Source organism: Protomyctophum bolini (genome assembly GCF_963924005.1).
Source record: "Protomyctophum bolini genome assembly, chromosome: 20".
Classification (NCBI taxonomy): domain Eukaryota; kingdom Metazoa; phylum Chordata; class Actinopteri; order Myctophiformes; family Myctophidae; genus Protomyctophum; species Protomyctophum bolini.
The window spans coordinates 18129795-18151201 of record NC_137881.1 but is presented as its reverse complement, the minus strand read 5'-3'; the positions used below and the strand labels follow the sequence as shown (position 1 = coordinate 18151201).

Sequence of the window (21407 nt, the reverse complement as noted above, 5' to 3'; positions counted from 1 at the left end):
ATTAGTTGCAAGTAATATTATCTATTATGTAAATTATGCTATATGATATAAACATAAAACAATGCCGTTACATTTGAAAACACGTTTGAGAGCTGAGAAGTAGTTTGCGAAGCACCCGTTAATTGTTATCCAGTCTAATGTACACACACACAATACTTGGAAGTGATTTTTTTTAGAAAGGCAAACAAATACAGTATATATGCTACTCAAGCAAGGGGAGGGTTGTTGACAGACCAAAGCAAATAAAGTGGTGGGATGGGTTACTGTATGTGCATGTGCCCATGCATGGATCCATAAAATAACAAAAAAACAGGAACAAATCATAAACCATAAAGGTGAGTTTTAAACTGCCTGTTGTCAATGGACTGGATCTAATTCTACTGAACATCACTGGCTATCTGTATTAAGAACAAAAACAATGTTTTTAAATCACTTTTGGATGTCTCAAAATGTGATTTTTATAAACAGTATGTGATTCTGACAGATGAGATGGCAAATCAATGGTGCAGAACAGATGTTGGCTTGACAGTATGTATTTATATGAAATAAAAAAGCTCTCTTATTACCGTTGTTCAAATCTAGATGACATCTTTGGCAGAATAAAGGTAGAATGTATACATTGTTCCTGAGTAAGAATTCAAATTTACCTGAAGTACTATATCTTACCATAACCCCAGCACCCCAATATGGTCAGGAAACAAATGTAATCAACAGCATCTACCCTACACCCCTTCCAAATTATGTACTGTACACCACAACCAACCAACCAACCAACGAACCAACCATCCAACATATCCGCTAAGAAAAACAATATCTAGCCTATATACTATATTTGGAAAGAAATCCAGAATAGTGATTAGATCAATACCAGCCATAAACCCTGACAGTCACTGTCCATTGACATCAGTCCTTCTCTGTAATGTTAAGGAGTTGACAAGCATCGCTACAGTACGTCTACCTTTTCTCCTCTTTCCCCAAGGTCACCTTTGTCTCCCTTTAAGCCTGGCGACCCCTGCAAATTTTTGCAAAAGTACAACTCCAGTTCATTACGCTTTCCTTTTCCAATACGCGTATAAATATAGAAAAAGAAGAAGAAGCCAGAAGAGGGAGAGTGAAAGATGAACAAAACATGAAGGAAAGCACAGGAGAAAGTGAAGGGATGTGTAACAGGAGGAAAAATAAAATAAATTGCTGAAATATACCACAAATATACCACACTACACATATAGTATATTGTTAGCAATAAACTCTGTTAGCTAGACATTATTTGTCTTCCATACTAGCTTTGGTGGACACATCAACGGACATTAAAGACTCACATCCAAGCCTGGTTGTCCAGCTGAACCCTGCAAGCAAAGAAACAATTACTTAATTATGATTTGCTTGGTTGTTACCTTTGTAGTCACTGTAATGTCATTTGGTTAGTCTAGAGAACATTGGTGTTGGGTTTAATGCTTTAGAACAGCTGAGACACTAAACAGCAACAAACTAGACAATCAAGACTTCCACATGGTAAACATGAGAACAAACTCACAGGTAATCCATAGGGTCCCCTTGGTCCAGGTTCCCCAGATGCACCTTTCTCACCCTGATACAAAAACAACAACAACGTTACATTTGAATTAATGATACTGAATGATGAATGAAGTCAACATTACAACCTTCTGGGGCAGTAAGTTAGCTATTACTCATCAAGTTAAGCTTGTTAAACTTCAACCTGCAAACCATAGATTATTTGTCCACTGTCTTCTTCTCCCCATGGAAAGAGGTAAATGCAACGAACGATGTGCAAACTACAATATAGCTGTCGGCACATTTGATGTGCTACCCAGCACCACCTCTCCAACAATATTGTTTTAGCATATTCTACAATACAGATTATTTACAATAACGTCAGATTGTATCTTTAATAAAGCAACTCTTATAATTGAAGAGAATGCTCAGAAATAATGTTGAAATTACGGATAATTTAAGCATATCATGATATTTTGAGTATAAAACGGATACTAGTTTACCTAAATGAAAATCTTCACTTACTATGTCACCCTTTGGCCCAGCAGGACCAGCTGGCCCAGCCGGTCCATCCATGCCCTACAAAAATGAACATTGACACGGTGAGTCTTTACTGCTCAATTCAAGCTGCAAAGTAATGCTGATTACGATTGCCTGTTCAACAAATTCCTGAGGTGGAAATCAAGTTTCATGTTCAGTAGTCACATTTACACAGGTGTTGTAAATGTATTGCTACAAAAAAGCAAGTGATGACATGGCTATATTGTATCATTCTCAGTATTCAAGAGACTGACAAAGGGAACCACTGCTACTGTAATTCACATGCACTGACCACAAGAGACAATACAAGAGACAATGCTGACAATGCTGTGTTAATGGCACACAGGACAAACAAGAGCCTTGAAGTGCCTCCTGTCACAGCTGTGACCAACCATAATTATCTACAAGCTCATAACATGTCACACCGAAACACGCTGTGAGCTTGTAGTTCGATTATTTTTGCTATTTTTGAGAATAGGGCTTTTACAGTAAGGGTTTAAACTCAACTTGTGCACGGCCTAATTCAAGATTCAGACTACTAGATCAGACGTAACTATAATAAAGTTCTCAGAAGTATAAAAAAACAAACAAAACAGAAGCTAACCAGGTGCCAGATTTAAAAAAGTGTAAGTGTAAAAAGTATACTGCAGGTTCTCATAGGATCAACTGGAATGCAGGCTTAAACAGAAGAAGAGATCTGAGCACTCAAAAAAGCAGAGAAACGTTCTCAGAAGTGACTGGAACCTTGCATAACCTTATATCTTATATCAGAGGATGGGGGGTGACATCAACAATGATTTGCAGGGGAAAAAGGGGGAGGGAGTGTAAGGTGAGAGGGGACATAACCAGTGTTGATTTTGACAGCAAATGTTGATTTTAGTTAGTCATAGTCTCTTGAATAGTTTCCATTTAGTTTTTGTCACATTTTAGTCACCTGGAATGTTTTAGTGTTATATCATAAGATTTTAGTCGACTAAATCTACAGTTATCGTAATGAATGATTTTACACTTCTACAAGCACACAACGCGTCGCTTGTAGATCTGCTATTTTCAGCATGGAACCAAGTGTAAAATGACTTCCTTCCAAACATTTAGTTAGTTAGTTTTTTTCATTTAATTTCCATTTATTTTCCTCAGTGGAAAAAGGTATAGTCGACGAACAGTTTTCGTCATAGTATTAGTCAACACTGGCGATATAACGAGATAGGGGTTGGGTGGTGATGTCTTTGGTCAAAATGACACTCACCATAATTCAAATCAACACTGGAGATATAACGAGATAGGGGTTGGGTGGTGATGTCTTTGGTCAAAATGACACTCACCATAATTCAAATCAACACTGGAGATATAAGGAGATAGAGGTTGGGTGGTGATGTCTTTGGTCAAAATGACACTCACCATAATTCAAATCAACACTGGAGATATAAGGAGATAGAGGTTGGGTGGTGATGTCTTTGGTCAAAATGACACTCACCATAATTCCGGGCTTGCCGTCCAAGCCAGAAGCTCCCTGCGTGGTTATGGAGGTATGAGTGACATGAACAAGGCGGGATTAGTACAAGATGATCACAAGTGATAACAGACACTTAATTGCTGTTATTGGGGGCAGGTGGATGGCAGGGTAATACATCTATTAAAATTACATGTTACACAGAGGTCAGCTCAAGGGAATGAGAAGTAAAGCGGTGAAGCATTACGAGACACGCTGCCGCGCACACTGAATATACACACACACAGACACACAGACAAGCACACACGCAGACGCGCGCACATACACACATATTTGTGCTAACGCACACACACACACACGGACAAGAAACTGTGATGGGAGAGGAGATGGAAATATAAGTTAGGAGGGAGAGAGGAAATGAAGAAGTGACGGGCAGGGATGTGTGTTTTGGGGGATATCCGAGGGTGCACAGCTATATGCACATTACTTACAGGCAGACCCAAGGGTCCGCGGTCCCCTTTGTGACCTGACTCCCCACGGATACCCTTTGTGCCACCAAGCCCCCCGTCTCCCTAGGTGGAAAGATGAACAGGAATTAGCTCACGGGACAGAAAGCAAGACTTGAAGTTTGACATTAAATGTTATTTATGTTTAATGTATTTAATGTATTATTAATATGGTATAGTTTGTTATGACATTTTTCTGCAGACTCTATTGATACCACTGGGTTGGGTCTCCCCCTCAAAGAAAATCATAAAGTCCTAGCCATGGAGGTGGAAACAGTACATCCTGTTGTGATGTGCTATATGATTGACTGATTGATGTCAATATTGATCATGAAATTAAATCATATGTCGTATAGTATACATACATCTGTAACAAACATACATCTGACGCACCATAATCAACAGGATAACGCAAAAAAGCTTATACCGCTTGTTTAAATTGAGGCCCTTTATGATCATGTTTACAATGTAGATAAGGAAGGTTGTAATTGAAAATCCCTTTCTGAGAATTACCTTCAGTCCAGGGAAGCCATGAGGACCCTGAAAAGAAATACAATAATGTTAGTTGGAAAGAAGCTAATAATCTAACTTTCAAGACTACACATTATTTCCAGTACTTAAAGAACCAGATATATCTTTTAGGGGACACAGTGGCACAGTCGGTACTCGGTAGTGCTGTCTCCTCACAGCTAGAAGGTCCTGTGTTCGATTCACGCTGGTGACACTGTGGGCGCTGGGGGTGTGTCCTGGCCTCCCTCAGTGCCCATACCCGAGGCAGGATTGGCGAAAGGGCCTTTCTGTGTGGAGTTTGCATGTTCTCCCCGTGTCCCCAAGGGTAGGTACACTCACAAAAACATGCAGTAATCCTGGTCTCTAAACTACCTCCCCTGGCCAGCCGGGGCGCCTGATGGAGGGGAAAGGAACTGGTTGGAATAACGTGCTACGTCCGGTGAAAAGAAGCAGCTTGGACTCCTCATGCATAGAAGGAAGCATGAGGTCAGTCCGCAGGCCCCCCAGGTTGGCAGAGGAAGTATAGCTCCCAGGATTACATTCGATAATTGACACTGGGTGAAAAAACAGGGTTACAAAATTGTGGGATAAAAATGATATATACAAAAATAACCATATATATATATTTCAGTTCAGTTTGCATCCATGTTACTGCAGTTGAGTTGCTATGATGAAAACTTTACTACGTGCACGTGACTAAAGCACCATCATTATGTCATATAATTGCAGCCAAGACAATTTAGCCTATTGCATCATCACACCCCACAAGCAATAGTCTAAACTCTGACTAACAACAATTAAGGTCACTAGACAACCTATCCTCCCATAACCGACAGCCGGCCTTACTCATGATGACCTTTGTGCCGGAAAGATAAATGTGGTGACAGATATTAGGATTTGTTACATAAACAATTATGCAAAATTTGTGTAATGTGATTATAGTTCCCGATATTCTGATTCAATTCAGACTCCAATGAAATGAAATATGCACTCAGGAATTACTTTTAGATTTTAGAAAAATGTATATACAGTACATCTTTTCAAAGATGAACCACCCAAAATTATGACTATTTTATGTACAGCCAAACACGTTTGGGCCACTGCAGTATACAAAATGAATAAGCTTAAAGGTCCGCTGACATGCCCCGAAATTAATATGGGTGGTACAGCACATCACGTGGTCTGACTGAAAACAGTTTGAAACAGTTTGAAACGGGGCTACGGCGCTAGCAACAAGTGGCTATAGGTCAGGCTAGCGTTTTTGACGGTACATTTAGCGTCATATTGGCTATAAATGTAATTGAAAAAAAATATTTTTTCGCCAGAAATGCTTAGTTTGAATGCAATTGAGGTTGGCGTGGGGTTTTTTAGGGGAACTGCAGCACAAGCGCAAATTTTGGACTGGAGTCCCATGTTCCCCCGGTCGCCAACACCCCTGTCTGCCCGCTCTGAGACCTCTCAGCCCCGCAGCGCGACAGTCGCGACTACGGACGGTCTGCTGTTGTCTGGCCGCTGTGAGAGCAGCGCGACTACTGTTCTTTTCCCCTCTCAGCCGCAGGCTGACATGTACACCCTCGCTCTCACTCTGTAATACCGTAGTTAGTTACCACAACATTGTTCAAGTGAACTATAGTGTGTTTATGTTTGTATTCATTGTAATAATAAATATCGCTATGCCGAGGCATAGTCTTGCGGACGAGATCATGAGCCTCTACGGGGGACTGGGCATGTGTGTACACACACACACACACATGCAATGGCACGGAATCTCTTCCCCGCTGTCATGCACTATAGCCACGGCTAAAAGTTGTGTGTCTGTGTGTGTGTGTGTGCGTACACACATGCCCAGTTCAATGCGGGGACCTGACCAGAGACTATACGTCCGTCCGTCCGTCCGTCCGTCCGTCCGTGTGTGTGCAGCCTGCATCTGAGACGGGCTAGACTATGTTGTCATGCGGAGCGACGCGGCGATAAATAAAATAATCATAGCGATATTGATTATTACAATGAACAAGCATAAACACACAGTTCACCTGAACAATGTTGCGAAAAAATAATTTTTTTAATGAGACTTTCACCCAGTATTCAAGCTAAATGTGACACCAAAATAGTAGCATAAGTTGCTATGCTACCACGGCCACCAAGCCCGGCGAGCCCGCATAGAAGTCGTTGGGGAAAGCTTTCGCCACTCTGACGTCAGAGTCATGATAGCATTGTTTGATAGCAGTTATTAGCTCCCGAGGGGCGTGTCAGTCTTCCTTTAAGGTTTGAACTGAGAATGAGTATGACACATTCATACAGGGTGGATCTACTGACGCAATCACTACAGGGTGGATCATCTTGTATCACACTGTGTCCTCTAAGACAAAGTGATCCTCTAAGTCAGTGGTTTTCAACCAGTGGTCCGGGGACCACCAGTGATCCCTGAGGGGGTTCCAGGTGGTCCCCAGCTAAATGATGGAGAGTTGTTAACCAAATGGACCCTTAGATATTTAACTCTTTTATATTTTTTGTTATCAAATGTTTTTTATTTAAGACAAAATAACACAATCAAACATGTTAACACCATGAATGAGAGATGAAACCAAATGGACCCAGGAGTTAAATTATTGTCAAACATCTGCATTAATTAATTAATTTACAATCATTTAGCTGTGGACCACCTGGAACCCCCACAAGGACCACTGGTTGAAAACCACTGCTCTAAGTTATTACATATTATGTTGCCTCACACTGAAGACGACATGCACATTGCCATCCACCATTTCATGTTACGCAAAATAAATGCACACAGTATAGGATGCACAAACATAAGATACGTTGATGAGCATTCTGATCATTTTGAGATGGACAAACTCACCATGGGCCCTGGAGGTCCGTGAGGCCCTGGAGGCCCTGGGTGGCCAGTGATCTACAGATGAGAGACAATGAGTTTTAATGAAGGGCTGACTATACGCACATCGTTGGGTGCTGGGTTAAAAGCAGAACGTAGTTTAAGGATAAAACCACATTGCTGTATGGTTTAGACTTCTTTATTAAGGGAAAATACCTAAATAATTATAAGCATAAACCATAGCTTTGTGTGGGGGGTTCTATCCTTTTTTTTAAAAACATGTTATGTCACCTAATAAGTGTCAGTTGACCACCGCCATTGAACCTCTACGTTGTCGCTTCCTGCCGGCCCGGATGAACCCCCAAATTCACCCCAAATGAACAGGAAGCAAAATCGCCTATAGCTAATGTAGCGTCGTAACTTTAAAAGTCATCAGAAGCGTTCAAATTGTAACCGCGACGTAGCGCCGATTGTTTTAATGAGCCACTAACATGGACCTTCTGTTCAATCACCTCAATTCAGAGAAAAACACGGCCTAAGATCACGCTTATATAGTGGAAGTGGATGGCGGGGAAACATTTAATTGACGGACGACTATACGGCAGATCTAAGAGAGGCTATTCTGAATCAATAAAAACTCCACAAGACGTCAAATACGTCTTTGGCAGGGAACGCCATTGGGAAGAAAGGGAATGAATTTTGTAAGCGTAGTGACATACCGAGGAACCTTCAGGACCTGCCAGACCAGCTTCTCCCTTATCCCCTTTGAACCCGTTCACACCCTGAGGAAGAAGGAACCATTTTAGAAGTCCTGTGTAAAACAACAAGGGTGTGTCTAATGATTAGACACATCCTTGTTGTTTTACACAAGGGTGTAGGGTGGATTAGACTCTAATCCACCCCTGCCATGTAAATTTACTGGGTGAATGGGTGGCACTCAAGTCTTAGTTGTGGTGAATGGGGGAAAAAATATGCTATTTTATACTTAAGTAAAAGTATCAGTAGGCCTACTGCAAATATAGATATACAGTACTCTGTTACAAGTCCCGTATTCAAAATACATATTGTGTGCCGAATGCTGCAGGCATGCAGCATTCGGCACAATGCTGTATCTGCAGCAACATAATATTGGCTTGGCTTGATTACTTTAATTAATGGTGTCTTACTGGCAAGCCGGGTAAACCAGTTGTGCCTTTTTCTCCTGACGAGCCAGGGATTCCCATGTCTCCTTTGGAACCTTTGTAACCCTGAACACAGTGAACAGAGATGATTATACATGAAGTCAAACATTCAAGACTATTTTGACTGTTCACCCTGAGGTTAATTAGGTAAACATCGTAATTTCCATGTATAAATATAAATATTGAGATTGATGATAAATTAATGATAATGTATACATTGTTTATTTTACTTAGCCTACACCACTATAAACACTATAACCTAAGCCTCCTATATAGAAATGGCTCCTGTGGAAAGGTGCTTGCAATCTTGCTATGCATTTTAAAAATGCATCTGGTTCGTCCAATGTCAAATAAAATAAACATAACATAACTTTCACAGCTTTGGCTATATCATTCATTGCATAAACATTGTAATGTCATTGACTACACCTCTCTGCATGATTAAACAATTCTATTGAATTTCATTCACAAATATACAGCAGCTGTATTTCAGCTAGACATTTATAATAAAATGCATACAAATCAACTCACTCTTTCACCATCCAGCCCAGGCAGACCAGGCATGCCTTGATCCCCCTGACGGCAATGAAATAAACAAATGAAACAAACACATCTGTAACTGAGATTCAATTTTTGTATAGCAACAGAGAGCATTTAAACATTATGTGAAAGCAGCACATCCAAACAATAAATACTATTGTAGAAAAAACCCAATGAAAATGTCCACAGTCCACACTCCACACGGTAGAAAATGCTCCCATAGCAATTCATTTATTAGAATGAGCTCTTTATCAGACATGACAAAATGTCACATGGTGAAAATAAACTAATCTGTATTGGATGCATTTGTCTAGTGTGCGGATTGTCTTCTGTTGTGCAGACTTTCTTCTTAATAATTAATAATTAATTTACCTTTCCACCCTGTGGTCCAATTGGCCCGGGAGGCCCAGCGGGACCCTAGATAAACAGACATCAACACAGTTAGGTCTTTTGACTGGGGATGACATCAATTCCATGACAATCCAAGTCAAGAGTACAGCAAAGGCCTGAGGTAAACACAGTTCATGAATTGAAGTGCATCAATTCTATAATTTTTTAATTAATGAATTAATAATTTGCAACCCATTGTCAATTATCTAATGTAATCCTGGGCACTACACTTCCTCTGCCAACCTGGGGGGGCTGCGGACTGACTTCATGCTTCCTTCTATGCATGAGGAGTCCAAGCTGCTTCTTTTCACCTGACAGGGGAGAGTTTCCCCGGCCGGATGTAGCGTGTGCAAGGAACACGTTATTCCGACCAGTTCCTTTCCCCTCCATCAGGCTGGCCAGGGGGAGGTAGTTTAGAGACCAGGATTATACTGCATGATTTTTGTGCGGGTACCTACCCTAGGGGACACGGGGAGAACATGCAAACTCCACACAGAAAGGCCCTTTCGCCAACCCCGCCGCGGGTATGGGCACTGATGACGCGGAGGGGAGAACCCGCCCACAGCTTCCCCAGCGGGAATGGAACCCAGGACCCTTCTAGCTGTGAGGCGACAGCTAGGGCATTCACTTCTAGTCATTTTTACTAGTTGACTAGTTGCCTAGTTTACTAGTCGACATATTAATTTTTTTGGTAATAAATATTTGTACATTTAAAACTGTGTACATTGGTGACTATAACTATACCTGATCTTGAGACCTACAAAATTGGGGAAAAAACTAACAAACCCCCCCCCCCCCCCCTCCCCCACCCGTATAAACTAGTCAACTAGTACCAACAAGCTCGACTAGTGAATTTACTAATCGACTAGTTGCTTAATGCCCTAGCGACAGCACTACCGACTGTGCCACCGTGCCCCTGAAGTGCATCAACTTCAACGGAATTGCCTGGCTGTCACCCTGAAATAATTCACACTATACACACAATTTTAAGAAATAGCTTGTATGCATCATCAACACGACAACATATAACACAACGACACACACAAAACAGCTGTGTGTTAGTTGTAGAGAATGCAAAAATAATCAATTGTTTATTGTTTGTTTTTCTTGTTCCATATTTTATGACTTTTTTCTATCATTATGAAATAATAGATTAATTAGTATGTTGGATTACCTATCTCAAGCAAGTTTCAAGTCTGTTCAAGTTGCTTTTCCTACTGTAGGCTACTGAAATAAATTTAATCAAATTGCTTCCTTGAAAACCAGACAAACTACAGTATGCTTTGGAAAATGGCCAGCAGTAATGTGAAGGATACTACAAGTTGAACTCATGCCAGTCCAACAATATAAAAAGTAGTGTTTGATTTAGTGGTGAACAAGCTATGCTGTATGCTAAGGAATGCCATTACTTCTGTTTTCAGATTGCTTACTTTCCACATACTATACACGACTTACCATGTCTAGTTAGATTTAGTTCATGCATATGCATAATACAATGTTAAGCATAATGCTGGTATGGTATTTGTGGGTGAGTAATGGTTTTCACTACATGCTAACACACACTCTCTGAAAAGCTTGGAATGATTCAGTAGCTGACAAAAGCAGTCTGATTCAGTGCTAGATTGCACGCCAGCAAGATAAACATTCAAGATATCACACAAACACAGTAAAATCCTGAGTGATAATTTAGCTCTGATGGTGTACAAATGTAACCAAATGAGTCAGTTTGGTTATATTTGCACACTCTCTGAGTTATAAATCACTAAATTGTCTGTTTAGTGTGTAGGGAATGTTGACTGTTAAGCAATATTGCACAAGGGAAATGGGTGAAACTGGGAATGGCAGGGTAGGTCTGAGGCAGTTTTAGGTGGTTCCATGCTGGGACAATAGAGTAGCACTTGTGAATATATGACACAGACAGCGTGGGAGTAAATTACCGTCACTGTAAGAGTGGTAATCTTCTGTGTTCGGCCAAGGGAGGAGAAGAGAAGAAAGCAGGAGATAGATAAAATCGCACCATAGGTCACTCAAGTCGACAAACCAGCCTGTCAGCGCACTCGCACACGGACACTCCTCATAATGAACATGGTCTCTGCTGTTGACAGAATCTGAACTGCATGCTAGTTGAGAGCATTTATGAGCTCTGCACTTCAAGCTGGGTGAAAGTCTACGTTTACAGTCTTGGTTTATAATGTCTTTTATAAGCCACGCCAAGAAAACGTTTACCCAATTTGGCGTAGGGTTATTTAAGGTTAAGAAAACAAACATTGCTACAGACATATAGAGGTATAAGCAGTGACCCTGATATATTTTTGAATTATAAAGTAGAGATTGTTTTTGTGTGGTTAAAACAAAACGTTTTTTGTTAAAAGGTTAAATCACTATATTCTGATAGTAATCATTGCTACAGTGTTTATTCCGCAACAGTCGTCTCCCTGCTCTTTAATAAACAGAAAATACATGTTCAGGTAGGTGACAAATTACCAGGCAATCAGGAGAGAGTAGCTATTTATGAGCTATAGTTTATAGTGTCCCAGTTCCAATTTTGTCTGCTAATTTCGGCATACCACTTTGAAAAGTGGCATACCACTTTGAAAAGTGTTATATATACCACTTTTTGTAGAGAATGTAGAGAGTGGTCTTTGGCACATGCCAAAGACCACTTTTGGAGCTCGCCCCTCATGGAGGTCTTTGTGTCATCACTTATAATTCCACTTGTTTAATCAGTATCCTGACTGAGTTCTCTATCCCAGTTCCATTTACAGTTCCATTTTGTGAAAATGCATTTTCTGTATAATAAAAAGCTGGAGAGACATGGAGACTCTGCTCTATAGCAATGAGTACTATCACAATATAGAGCTTTTTAACACTTATTTTAACCAAAGAAAATGACTTACACTAACTTTTAGAGCAATCTTAGTAATGCATCATGTGTCTGACCTGCAAGGCCTCCTGGATGTTCCCATTGTAATCGATGATCTCTGTGGCCCCTTGGTCTCCTTTCTGCCCAGCGGTGCCCTGGAGATGGATGGCATTAAGAGACAAATTATTTTAAACACATCACGTCTGCTTTAATCATAACTCTATGGCTTTCTATGCTGCCAAAAACAAGAAACTAGACTTTGTTTGTTCTCATTCTATCCCTCACTAATGACATCATGTGTCTTTAGGTGCAATGGCCTGGGTTGTTGCCCCTCTTACTATTGGTTGATTGTAGTAATGAATGATGATGTAGGAATGAACAACTCAAACCCTTTATATATTTTGTTGACCAAGATCCCCAGCAGTCTCTCCTTGGCCATGCCTCCTTGTATCCTTGTATCCTCGCTACACTCAATCTCTTTGCCAGAAATAGCCGAACTACAGTCTTATGTGGTTTCCAAAATGTAATTGTACTTAATTCATTGTGAAGTGTGATTGTGTTAGCCTGGCTAATAACCCATGATTGTGTGCCTCAAAAGGCAACACATTAAAGGAGTGATTAAAAGAATGAAAGAGCCCCCTTGTGGCGGCATTAAAAGTTGCAGCCAGTTGCATCTGGCCTGCTGTGTTAGTTCAGGTAATTTTAAGTTAGATTTTATTCATGTGTCGAAGCCACGTCATCTACAGTAGGTGTCTCTACTAAATACGTTAGTTTTTAACTGAACAGTCAACAGAAAGAAAAAATAAGTTATAAAGTCAAATTGAGTCGATATGCATCAGCATGCAATTTATGTGAGCAAAAAAAACAATGCTCTGCAAACTGGTCTAAGAGAAGCTGTTGATTGATACTCTTGTTGTTGTTAATGATGATAGTCTGCACTGAAGAGATTTGTTTACTCAGGCTTTTGGCAATTCATTTGTTTGTTTATTTTTTCCTGTATTGTAAATAAATTCAAGTTATTATTATAATTGTACTACAGTATGTCCATAGCTTACCTTGAGGCCCATGGGGCCCAAATCTCCCTTACCCCCAGTCTCTCCCTGGATCACGGTACAAAAATAAATAAAAAAAGTCAAACATCATCAGACATAATTACCAGTAAGACACTTGATGGCGAGAAGCGACCTCGCCATATAGGGCCCTATAGGGCGAGGTCGCTTGCATGCATCCGCCTCATTGACGGCAGACTGCTGGGCGAGGGGGGGTTAGATCAACATATGGAATTAATTATGTACTGGCCATTTAAGGAGCATGTCTTGAGTGTACAGGGTTTGATGAGGTCAGATCAACATGTGGAATGTCAGAACAGGTCAGCTTGTGGCGATTAGCTGTGCGTCGCCACGCACGCCCATTTGTGCCGTCAGTTCACTCCAGACTGATACGTTCTTTTTATGCCCTGACGTCACGCACCTGGCAGCCGCGGAGGCTGGAGGTGTTTTGTTTGCAACTCGTAGTTACGGTTGTTTAGCCAGTAACCCTTTAAGTTTATGAATCGTTGTGCACTCGGAGCGTTATCGTTTTGGATATACATTGTGGAGAGGATCACACAGAGGAGGACTTCCCGGCGATCGTTTGGATCGGGCACCTTGGAACAGTGGGGATTTAACACCACACTTGTACGTCAGTGAGTAACAAACGAAGAGACACAACAGAACAGCTGAGGGGTTCGGGGTTACAACCTAACGGATACCGTGCGGGTACAGGAAACATACTGTCGGGTTTTGCGTTTGTGCACGGGATATACGAAGGGAACTGATTACTGAACTGAACTGTGGTGAACTTATGTGCGTGGAACATTTCAATATATACAACTTATTAACTGCAATCTACCGTGTCTGTGTTTATTGTGTCTACAGGGTGTGCAGTGTGGTGCGGACCACATTAATCTGCACAGCCTTATGCAACGGTTTACCCTCTTAACTAACATTTTGTCAGGATACAACTGCCTGGCTGGCACCCCAGATCCATGATCTATAACAAACCGTTACAAGCTCCATACAGTATATGGAGATCTAAGGGTGGTAGCGGTGACATTCTCTTGAGTGTACAGGGTTTGATCAGGGCCCAGGTAGGGCCGGGACTTATTTTTCAGGCCTGTTGAGAACTCGCCGGCTGCCGAGCGCGGCTGCACTAATAACTTTGGGGCAGGCCAGTCTAGAGTTTAAATGGACACTTTAGATAGGTATCAGTCGGGGACAGGTATCCGCCGAGGAAGGATGGATAGGGAAGGATCAACATGATCAACAGAACAGGTTCTGACATATATCCTTATGGAGATACTTGTACTGTTACTTATACATAGGAGATGCTTTGATTACCTTTGAACCTTTGAAGCCAGGCATGCCAGCCTCGCCTTGAAATCCCTGCAATTGGTAAGAAACTACAGTGAGCAAAAAGAGATGCATACACGTACATACATTCTGAACACAATAAACACGTGGAATAGAGCACCGAAGTCTGACGTCAATATCGGTAGAGGGCGAAAATCCACAGGTTCATGTACTTTTTATTTGCATTGTAATCCCCATAGGGGGATTTTAGGTATCTCGCTGTCTCTCGATTTTAAATCTCCTCATATAAGAACTGTGTTTGAAAAATGTCATCCCGGCAGCTTCACTCATATGGATATGAAGAATCAACTGACTGAGAGAAAACGCTAATGTTACTGCTACTGAATTAGTTACATTTTCGCTAGAAGCAGACTGTATCATATATGAGTGACTGAATGTTGCAAACGATAAAGAGACACCTTCCTGACAATAATTATTTATGTATTTTTTGACCACGACGCTTATAGTAGACGATATTAAGATCACCCCATTTTATTCTCCATAGAGAAATTACTTCCGCGAACCAGGGGAATCGAAGGGATGAGCGAGTTACGTCAGGACTTCGGTGCTCTATACCCATGGCTTCAAACTTCACTCAACAAAATAAATACATTGTTTTTATTTAGGATAGAGAGGATAGAGTAGAGACAGGAAACTGAGCAAGGGCAGAGAGGGTGAAACACCGGTCTCCACAAAGGAATCGAACAGGGATCGTTGCAATTATGTGGTCAACGCACAATCCACTTAGCAACTGGCGCGGCCCTCCATTCATTTTCAACGCATCATTTCGCAGAGGAAATAACACCAACTTCTCTTATTCTGCCCTTAAGAGCAGCATGTTTAGTTTCAATCTCCCACAAAAGAAGAAGAAGGGGGAAAAAAAGACGTGCGTTCCATGTGCAATTACCACAGGGAAAATGGAGGAATTGTTTATTTGAAATGTGATGGTTAAATGGTGATGGTTATTCCTTCAGGGGTTCCCACAGGATATGAAAAGGCCATACAGATCGTCTCGGTTTAGACTGCAGATTAAGCCACCTGTCAGGTCAGCGCCACTTATAAACAATGGTTAAGCTCATTCATATCATGTTCAGTCTGTTTGCACTCTGGGGAATGCCCTATAACACTTTATTGCACATAATGGGTATTTGTCTTTCAGCGCAAAGGGCCGAATACTTGATGAATGCTTCGGAATCACATTCTACTCTGCCCATACTCACTGAGTTGGAGTTTGTTCCCACTTTCAGTATGTGTTTGTGTGTAGAGACGGATGGGAAATAATATGAAAGGACAGCTGTGATCATTCAAAGTAGTCTTTGACAATGTACAAATAAAATGATGTTTTCTCTCTTCTTCTTTTTCCCCCTTTTTCAACCATTCGACCCAACAGTCAAATGGTACCACAGACCACATAGGCTCTTAATGCCCGACAGCAAATCCCAGGTTTAATTCCCAGCCGGATGCTTTTGCTGCATCACATCACTCCCCTACTGTCTCTCCGTGTCCTGTCTCTCTACAATGATTATTGAATAAAGGCTAGAAAAGCCCCCCAAAAATACAGTATACTGTAACAGGAAACATTATGAAAACACACACACACACACACACACACACACACCTTAGGGCCAACTGGTCCGATGTCTCCTCGTTCACCCTTGCCTGTTAGCCCACGATCTCCTCTTTCACCCTATGGAGAAAGAAACCACCAAATTAACCAAATATATCTTTTGTTTAATCAGGTGACTTTGTAGCCAGTGATTCAAGATACATTTTGAACCACTTGATGCATAATTGTCAAGGCTTAGACCACTTGACGAATAAGTATAGTCAAGGCCTTAGACTACGTCAGATGAATTCAAATTATATGGTTCAGATGTGTCTGTGGAAGCTGCTGCTCTACAATCCACCATCCATTAATTCAGGATGCATGAAATTTCATGCATCCCAATTAATATCGGATCGCTAAATGTGTTATTGCTCAGATTGACCAATCATTCTTGGAACGACACCTTATTGAATTGTGATTCTGAAAACTGAATTTCTGTTAAATCAGGCTTTTCACTGCACCTTTTCAGCTCATGTTTGGAAAAGGTAGGCCTAGGTTACCCCTATGAGTAATGGTGAATCATTAGTGCACTAAAACTTCTGAACAGACTATATTCATATCAATATGTCTGGGTCCCCACCTACTCACTCAGGGTTGACGTGTCACACCTGTAGTGATGGGAGGGCCACCAAAATGTGGTGTTTTGATTGGGTAATGGGGGCACTCCCTTATTATAAGTTATATTATATTATAAGTACAAACTTGTGTGTATGTTCACATGACCTGATGAAGATCAAATAGATCGAAACGTTGTCAGTATTTAAATAAAGAACGTCTTGCTATTACCTGTGGTGTGCGGGCTCCATCCAATCTACTAATGGTGAATCCTTCCCAGAAATAAAAAGGCTATGGTGAATGTGATGACTCGTATAGCATTATGAATAGAAAAGAAAAAGGCTTATTCACCAGATTAGAGAAAATTGTCATTCATTCATATTATGTGAAACCTTTGTAGTAAGACACTTCCCCAGACGACAGACAGTGCAGTTGCAGACAAGATTGAAAGTCTGAAAACCGTGAATTGGCTAAAAGAGGCCAGTAGAGGGGGGTGTGGTACAGCTTACTGCGATCCAGACCTTCCATCACTGCTCTGACGCACTGAACTAACTTGAACTATAGCATCAATGACCACTGACCAGAGTTGTCTCATCAGTTCTGCATCTGTTTTCTTTTGTAAATTCTTTCAAGTAGTCAGTGACATTCTGTGGTGGATAACAGTGACCACAGATCACAAATTGAAAAATGAATGAACTAGGAGAGGATACATCATTTTAACAAAAGACATGCTTTGAATGGCATCATGCCGTTGCATATGACAGATGAGATAAACAAACAATGAAGAGCAGGAAGAACGAACACCGTGACCTTTCGATTGGTGAACACATTGGTGTGATCAGACGAGGCCAACGATATTAAAACGATTTCTTATTCTCCTAAACTCTGGTAAAAGACAGACAAAGTGGACAAAGCCTGACAGCAAATGTATGTACTCCAAAGGTTTATGCTACTGTATTTTTGGGTATGCTATGCTACTATGCATAGTGTTGGACTCCAGTAGGTTCAGAAGCATACAGTACAATACTATGCTACTATGCATAGTAGCATACAGAAGCATACAGTACATTACCCAATGCTTCAGACCATGAACGCATAGAGTTGGACTCCACTAGGTTCAGAAGCATACAGTGCATTACACAATGCTTTAGACCATGAACAATGCAATTGAACATTTTTTAATGTTCAGTCTAAATTACCCTGCCAGCATTTCCAGAGTGCGGCCATCAGACAAAGAGGCCAAAGATGATGAGATGATTTCCCTCCATCATCATCACCACCAAGTAATGCCACCAAACAGTCTGTGCCAGTTTCAGGTTACATACATTAACCACTTCAGCACTATATACATTTCGACCATTTGAAAATAGCAGATAAGCTCAGAATCCGTAGCGGCTATTTTCTAAAGATTTTGCACACATTTTGAACTTGTGAAACAAATGGGGCAGTATGATGCCGATACTTTTGTACTTTTACTCAAGTACAGTACATTTTTAATACAGGACTTCTCCTTGTAACAGGGTACATCTACATTGCAGTATTTATACTTTTCGTTAAGTAAAACAATGTAATAGTTTTTCCACCACTGTCGACTTGATACTAAAAAGTGTTCTGAAGAGAGTAGGAGTACCCAGACTCATCATTACAAACCCTGACTCTTCATATACACCAGTGTTTCTTAAAGTGGGGTCCTAGTGTAAACCACTTTAAACCTACTGTATATAAAATAGCAGATCTATGGCGATGCAATGGCTTGTGAGCTTGTAGTTCTGCCATTTTCAAAACATCTCGAAAAAAATTGAAACGGTTGAACTATTTTTTTAAACAGTGATATGCACTGTACAACACTGTTGTTGTACATGCATGTACAACAGTACTTGTACAACACTGCTTTTAAATGCAGCATAGGACTGTTGATGATTCACAGAAACCTACCTTGGTTCCTGGGAGCCCTGGAAGCCCGGGTTCTCCCTGGGGACCCAAGAATCCGGGCTCGCCCTGAAATTAACAGCAGAATAAGTATCACTTACAGTACTATACCACAGGCAGTACGTGGTGTAATGCTGCGCCCCCAACCCCCTCCCCACAGGCAGTGTGTGGTGCAATACTGTGCCTGCCCCCCCGCGGTGAGCACTGAACACATATGCAAGATGCATGGACGGATACACAAACACAAGCATGCAAATACTGATTTCACCAGTGCAGTATGAGTATGGGTGCTTACACACGCACTCAAGCACGCTTTCATGCGCACACACACACACACACACACACACACACACACACACACACACACACACACACACACACACACACACACACACACACACACACACACACACACACACACACACACACACACACACACACACAGAGAACATTTCCCTGTTCGCTTATGTTCTGGTTTCACATTATTGCAATAACCTCTCCTTCATGGCATGACTCCTCTCAGATGTATTTGAGCTTATATAGTCCCTTGTTAAAGCGTAACCGCCATGCAGAGAAGTGATTACATTAAAATGGGTACCAAAGCCAACTGCTACTGCACATCTGATCAAGTCCTCACATTTTGAGTAACGAAGCATTTTCCACTTTCGCAGAACAGTTGCGGATTGGTGAGCCTCGTTGTAATGGCAAATTTAATTTACAGGGAGTCCAATTCTGGTGCTGACTTCTAAATTGGGATATCTTTCAACAACTTGTGCAAACCAGTTCCCACATACATTTGAAACCGTTTAAAGACGTTTGCATCGCCAGTGGACACTTGCCTCTAAAGCTTTGATTGAATAACCAGGTGAAATGTAGACTAAAGGCTAGGTGACCTCAGAACTTGTGAGTTCTATTGTTAGCAACACATTGTTAGAGCCCATCAAGCATTCCGTCCTTTTAAGTAAAAACAGGGGTATATAAAAAGATAGTTTTGGGTTTGCCTTTGGGTAAGGCCAACAGGTTACAAGCATAACTTATACAAAGTGGGCACAAGCAAAACAAAGACCAAAACAGTAACAAGCATCATCTCATCATGCCTGCATTCAAACATTGTATATCAAGCCAACAGTATAATGTATATTACGGTATTTGCCATGGATCTAATTGAAGGCAGTGAAATATATTTCTCTCTTGCTTTTGGTTTAACAGAAGACACGTTTGCTACACACGTCAAAAATACAAAGTCCATTTTTAGGAATTCTTGAATGACGCAAAAGACCTTCTCCTTAACGAGCAAGTCTTTTTTTAAAGTATTCTGCCCTGATAAAACTCCTTAAGATGATGTCAACCTAACAGGAAGGGGATTGCGGGCATAGGCACGGGTGTAACACTCCAAATTCATCAGAGCACTTTCACTACATCGCAGATTCGCAGGCCTCTATTTTATTCCATTTCAAACCTCCTTAGGTTTTAGAAGATGTTTTAGCTTAGAAGCACACATGCACTATCCTGCCCCCTGGATCAATCTAACTATATATTCTGTGTTATTCACATGGGTGATAGCACAGGTATGTGTTTCACACATATACACATTTTTATCTCTAACCATCTCTGGCTGAGCATCTATATGTTCTCCCAAACAGTAGGAAACACACAGCAAACAAGCAGCATTATACTTATGTGAAACCTAACTTTGGGTTAATTGGAAGTATAGGTGAGGAATGACTGGTATACAGTACATTAGATATGGACTGAAGCGGGAAGACAAGACTGGAGGAGGAGAATTGCGGGGAGTCCTTTGCGATGAAAACAGCCACAACATTTACCTTAATCCCCGGTAGTCCGGGCAGCCCTGGAAGTCCTGGCTCTCCCTATACACAGGAAAAGTGTAACACGTTACAGCCGAGCTGAGCCGAGCTGAGCCAAATAAAGACTTGCTCCTACACTCTAGGGCCTTACTCAGCACACTCTGTTCTCTGTTCACCTGTGCGTAGAGTGCTATCGTGAATGTTAAACGTGCCGAAGGATGGCATGATGCCTATTAGTTTATTCTAATAGCCAATAGCCATTCACTTGAGGTCATTGCTAGCAGCAGGTACTGCACATGCACTTTCGTGACAAACTCATGCAGCCATAGCGCAACAGGGCTATTAGTGTTGGGTACAGGGGACTATGAGGCGCGTTTATAATACCCCTACTATAATTTTGTTGTTACATGTAAGTTCAGGCCTGGATACCGTGGATTCAAATGTCCAAAAAGCTCCTTTCGGTGGGAGTTGCTGTGATTTTCAGGTGATTAGAGTTTGGCAGTGGGTGAAGTTGAGGGCCAAGACGTTTCTCAATTACCAAGTTCAGGTCATGGAGAATTCTAAACTCCCGTTGCATCAAAGTGTGACTACTGTACAGTTATTTGATTCGGCTCTGGGAAAAGAGAAGCAATATGTCCCTCAGGGGGGGTGGGGGGGGGGGGGGCTTTCGCAGAGAATTTCCAAAATAAAACTTCTGACTCTGGGATAATATAATGCTCTATTAAGAACTTTATTCAAGGCATATGCAAAGAAAGATTTAGCACACCACCAGAGGAGACTGATCAACTGTAACT

The 21407-nt window shown here is 41.3% G+C and overlaps 1 protein-coding gene across 1 annotated transcript in view; it reads right to left on the bottom strand.

The window, feature by feature from the left end:
* Nucleotides 1-21407, bottom strand: part of col25a1 (collagen type XXV alpha 1 chain) — a 181992-nt gene that overhangs the window by 9843 nt on the left and 150742 nt on the right. The window contains exons 16-34 of the mRNA XM_080791994.1: nucleotides 20632-20676; nucleotides 18812-18874; nucleotides 16334-16402; nucleotides 14704-14748; nucleotides 13381-13425; nucleotides 12403-12480; nucleotides 11400-11423; nucleotides 9445-9489; nucleotides 9064-9108; nucleotides 8518-8598; nucleotides 8071-8133; nucleotides 7379-7429; nucleotides 4522-4548; nucleotides 3994-4074; nucleotides 3527-3562; nucleotides 2038-2091; nucleotides 1535-1588; nucleotides 1320-1346; nucleotides 959-1012 (exon numbers count right to left, since the gene is read on the bottom strand). Coding sequence (XP_080648120.1) covers nucleotides 959-1012; nucleotides 1320-1346; nucleotides 1535-1588; nucleotides 2038-2091; nucleotides 3527-3562; nucleotides 3994-4074; nucleotides 4522-4548; nucleotides 7379-7429; nucleotides 8071-8133; nucleotides 8518-8598; nucleotides 9064-9108; nucleotides 9445-9489; nucleotides 11400-11423; nucleotides 12403-12480; nucleotides 13381-13425; nucleotides 14704-14748; nucleotides 16334-16402; nucleotides 18812-18874; nucleotides 20632-20676 — 987 coding nt within the window. The remainder of the gene's footprint in view (nucleotides 1-958; nucleotides 1013-1319; nucleotides 1347-1534; nucleotides 1589-2037; nucleotides 2092-3526; nucleotides 3563-3993; nucleotides 4075-4521; nucleotides 4549-7378; nucleotides 7430-8070; nucleotides 8134-8517; nucleotides 8599-9063; nucleotides 9109-9444; nucleotides 9490-11399; nucleotides 11424-12402; nucleotides 12481-13380; nucleotides 13426-14703; nucleotides 14749-16333; nucleotides 16403-18811; nucleotides 18875-20631; nucleotides 20677-21407) is intronic.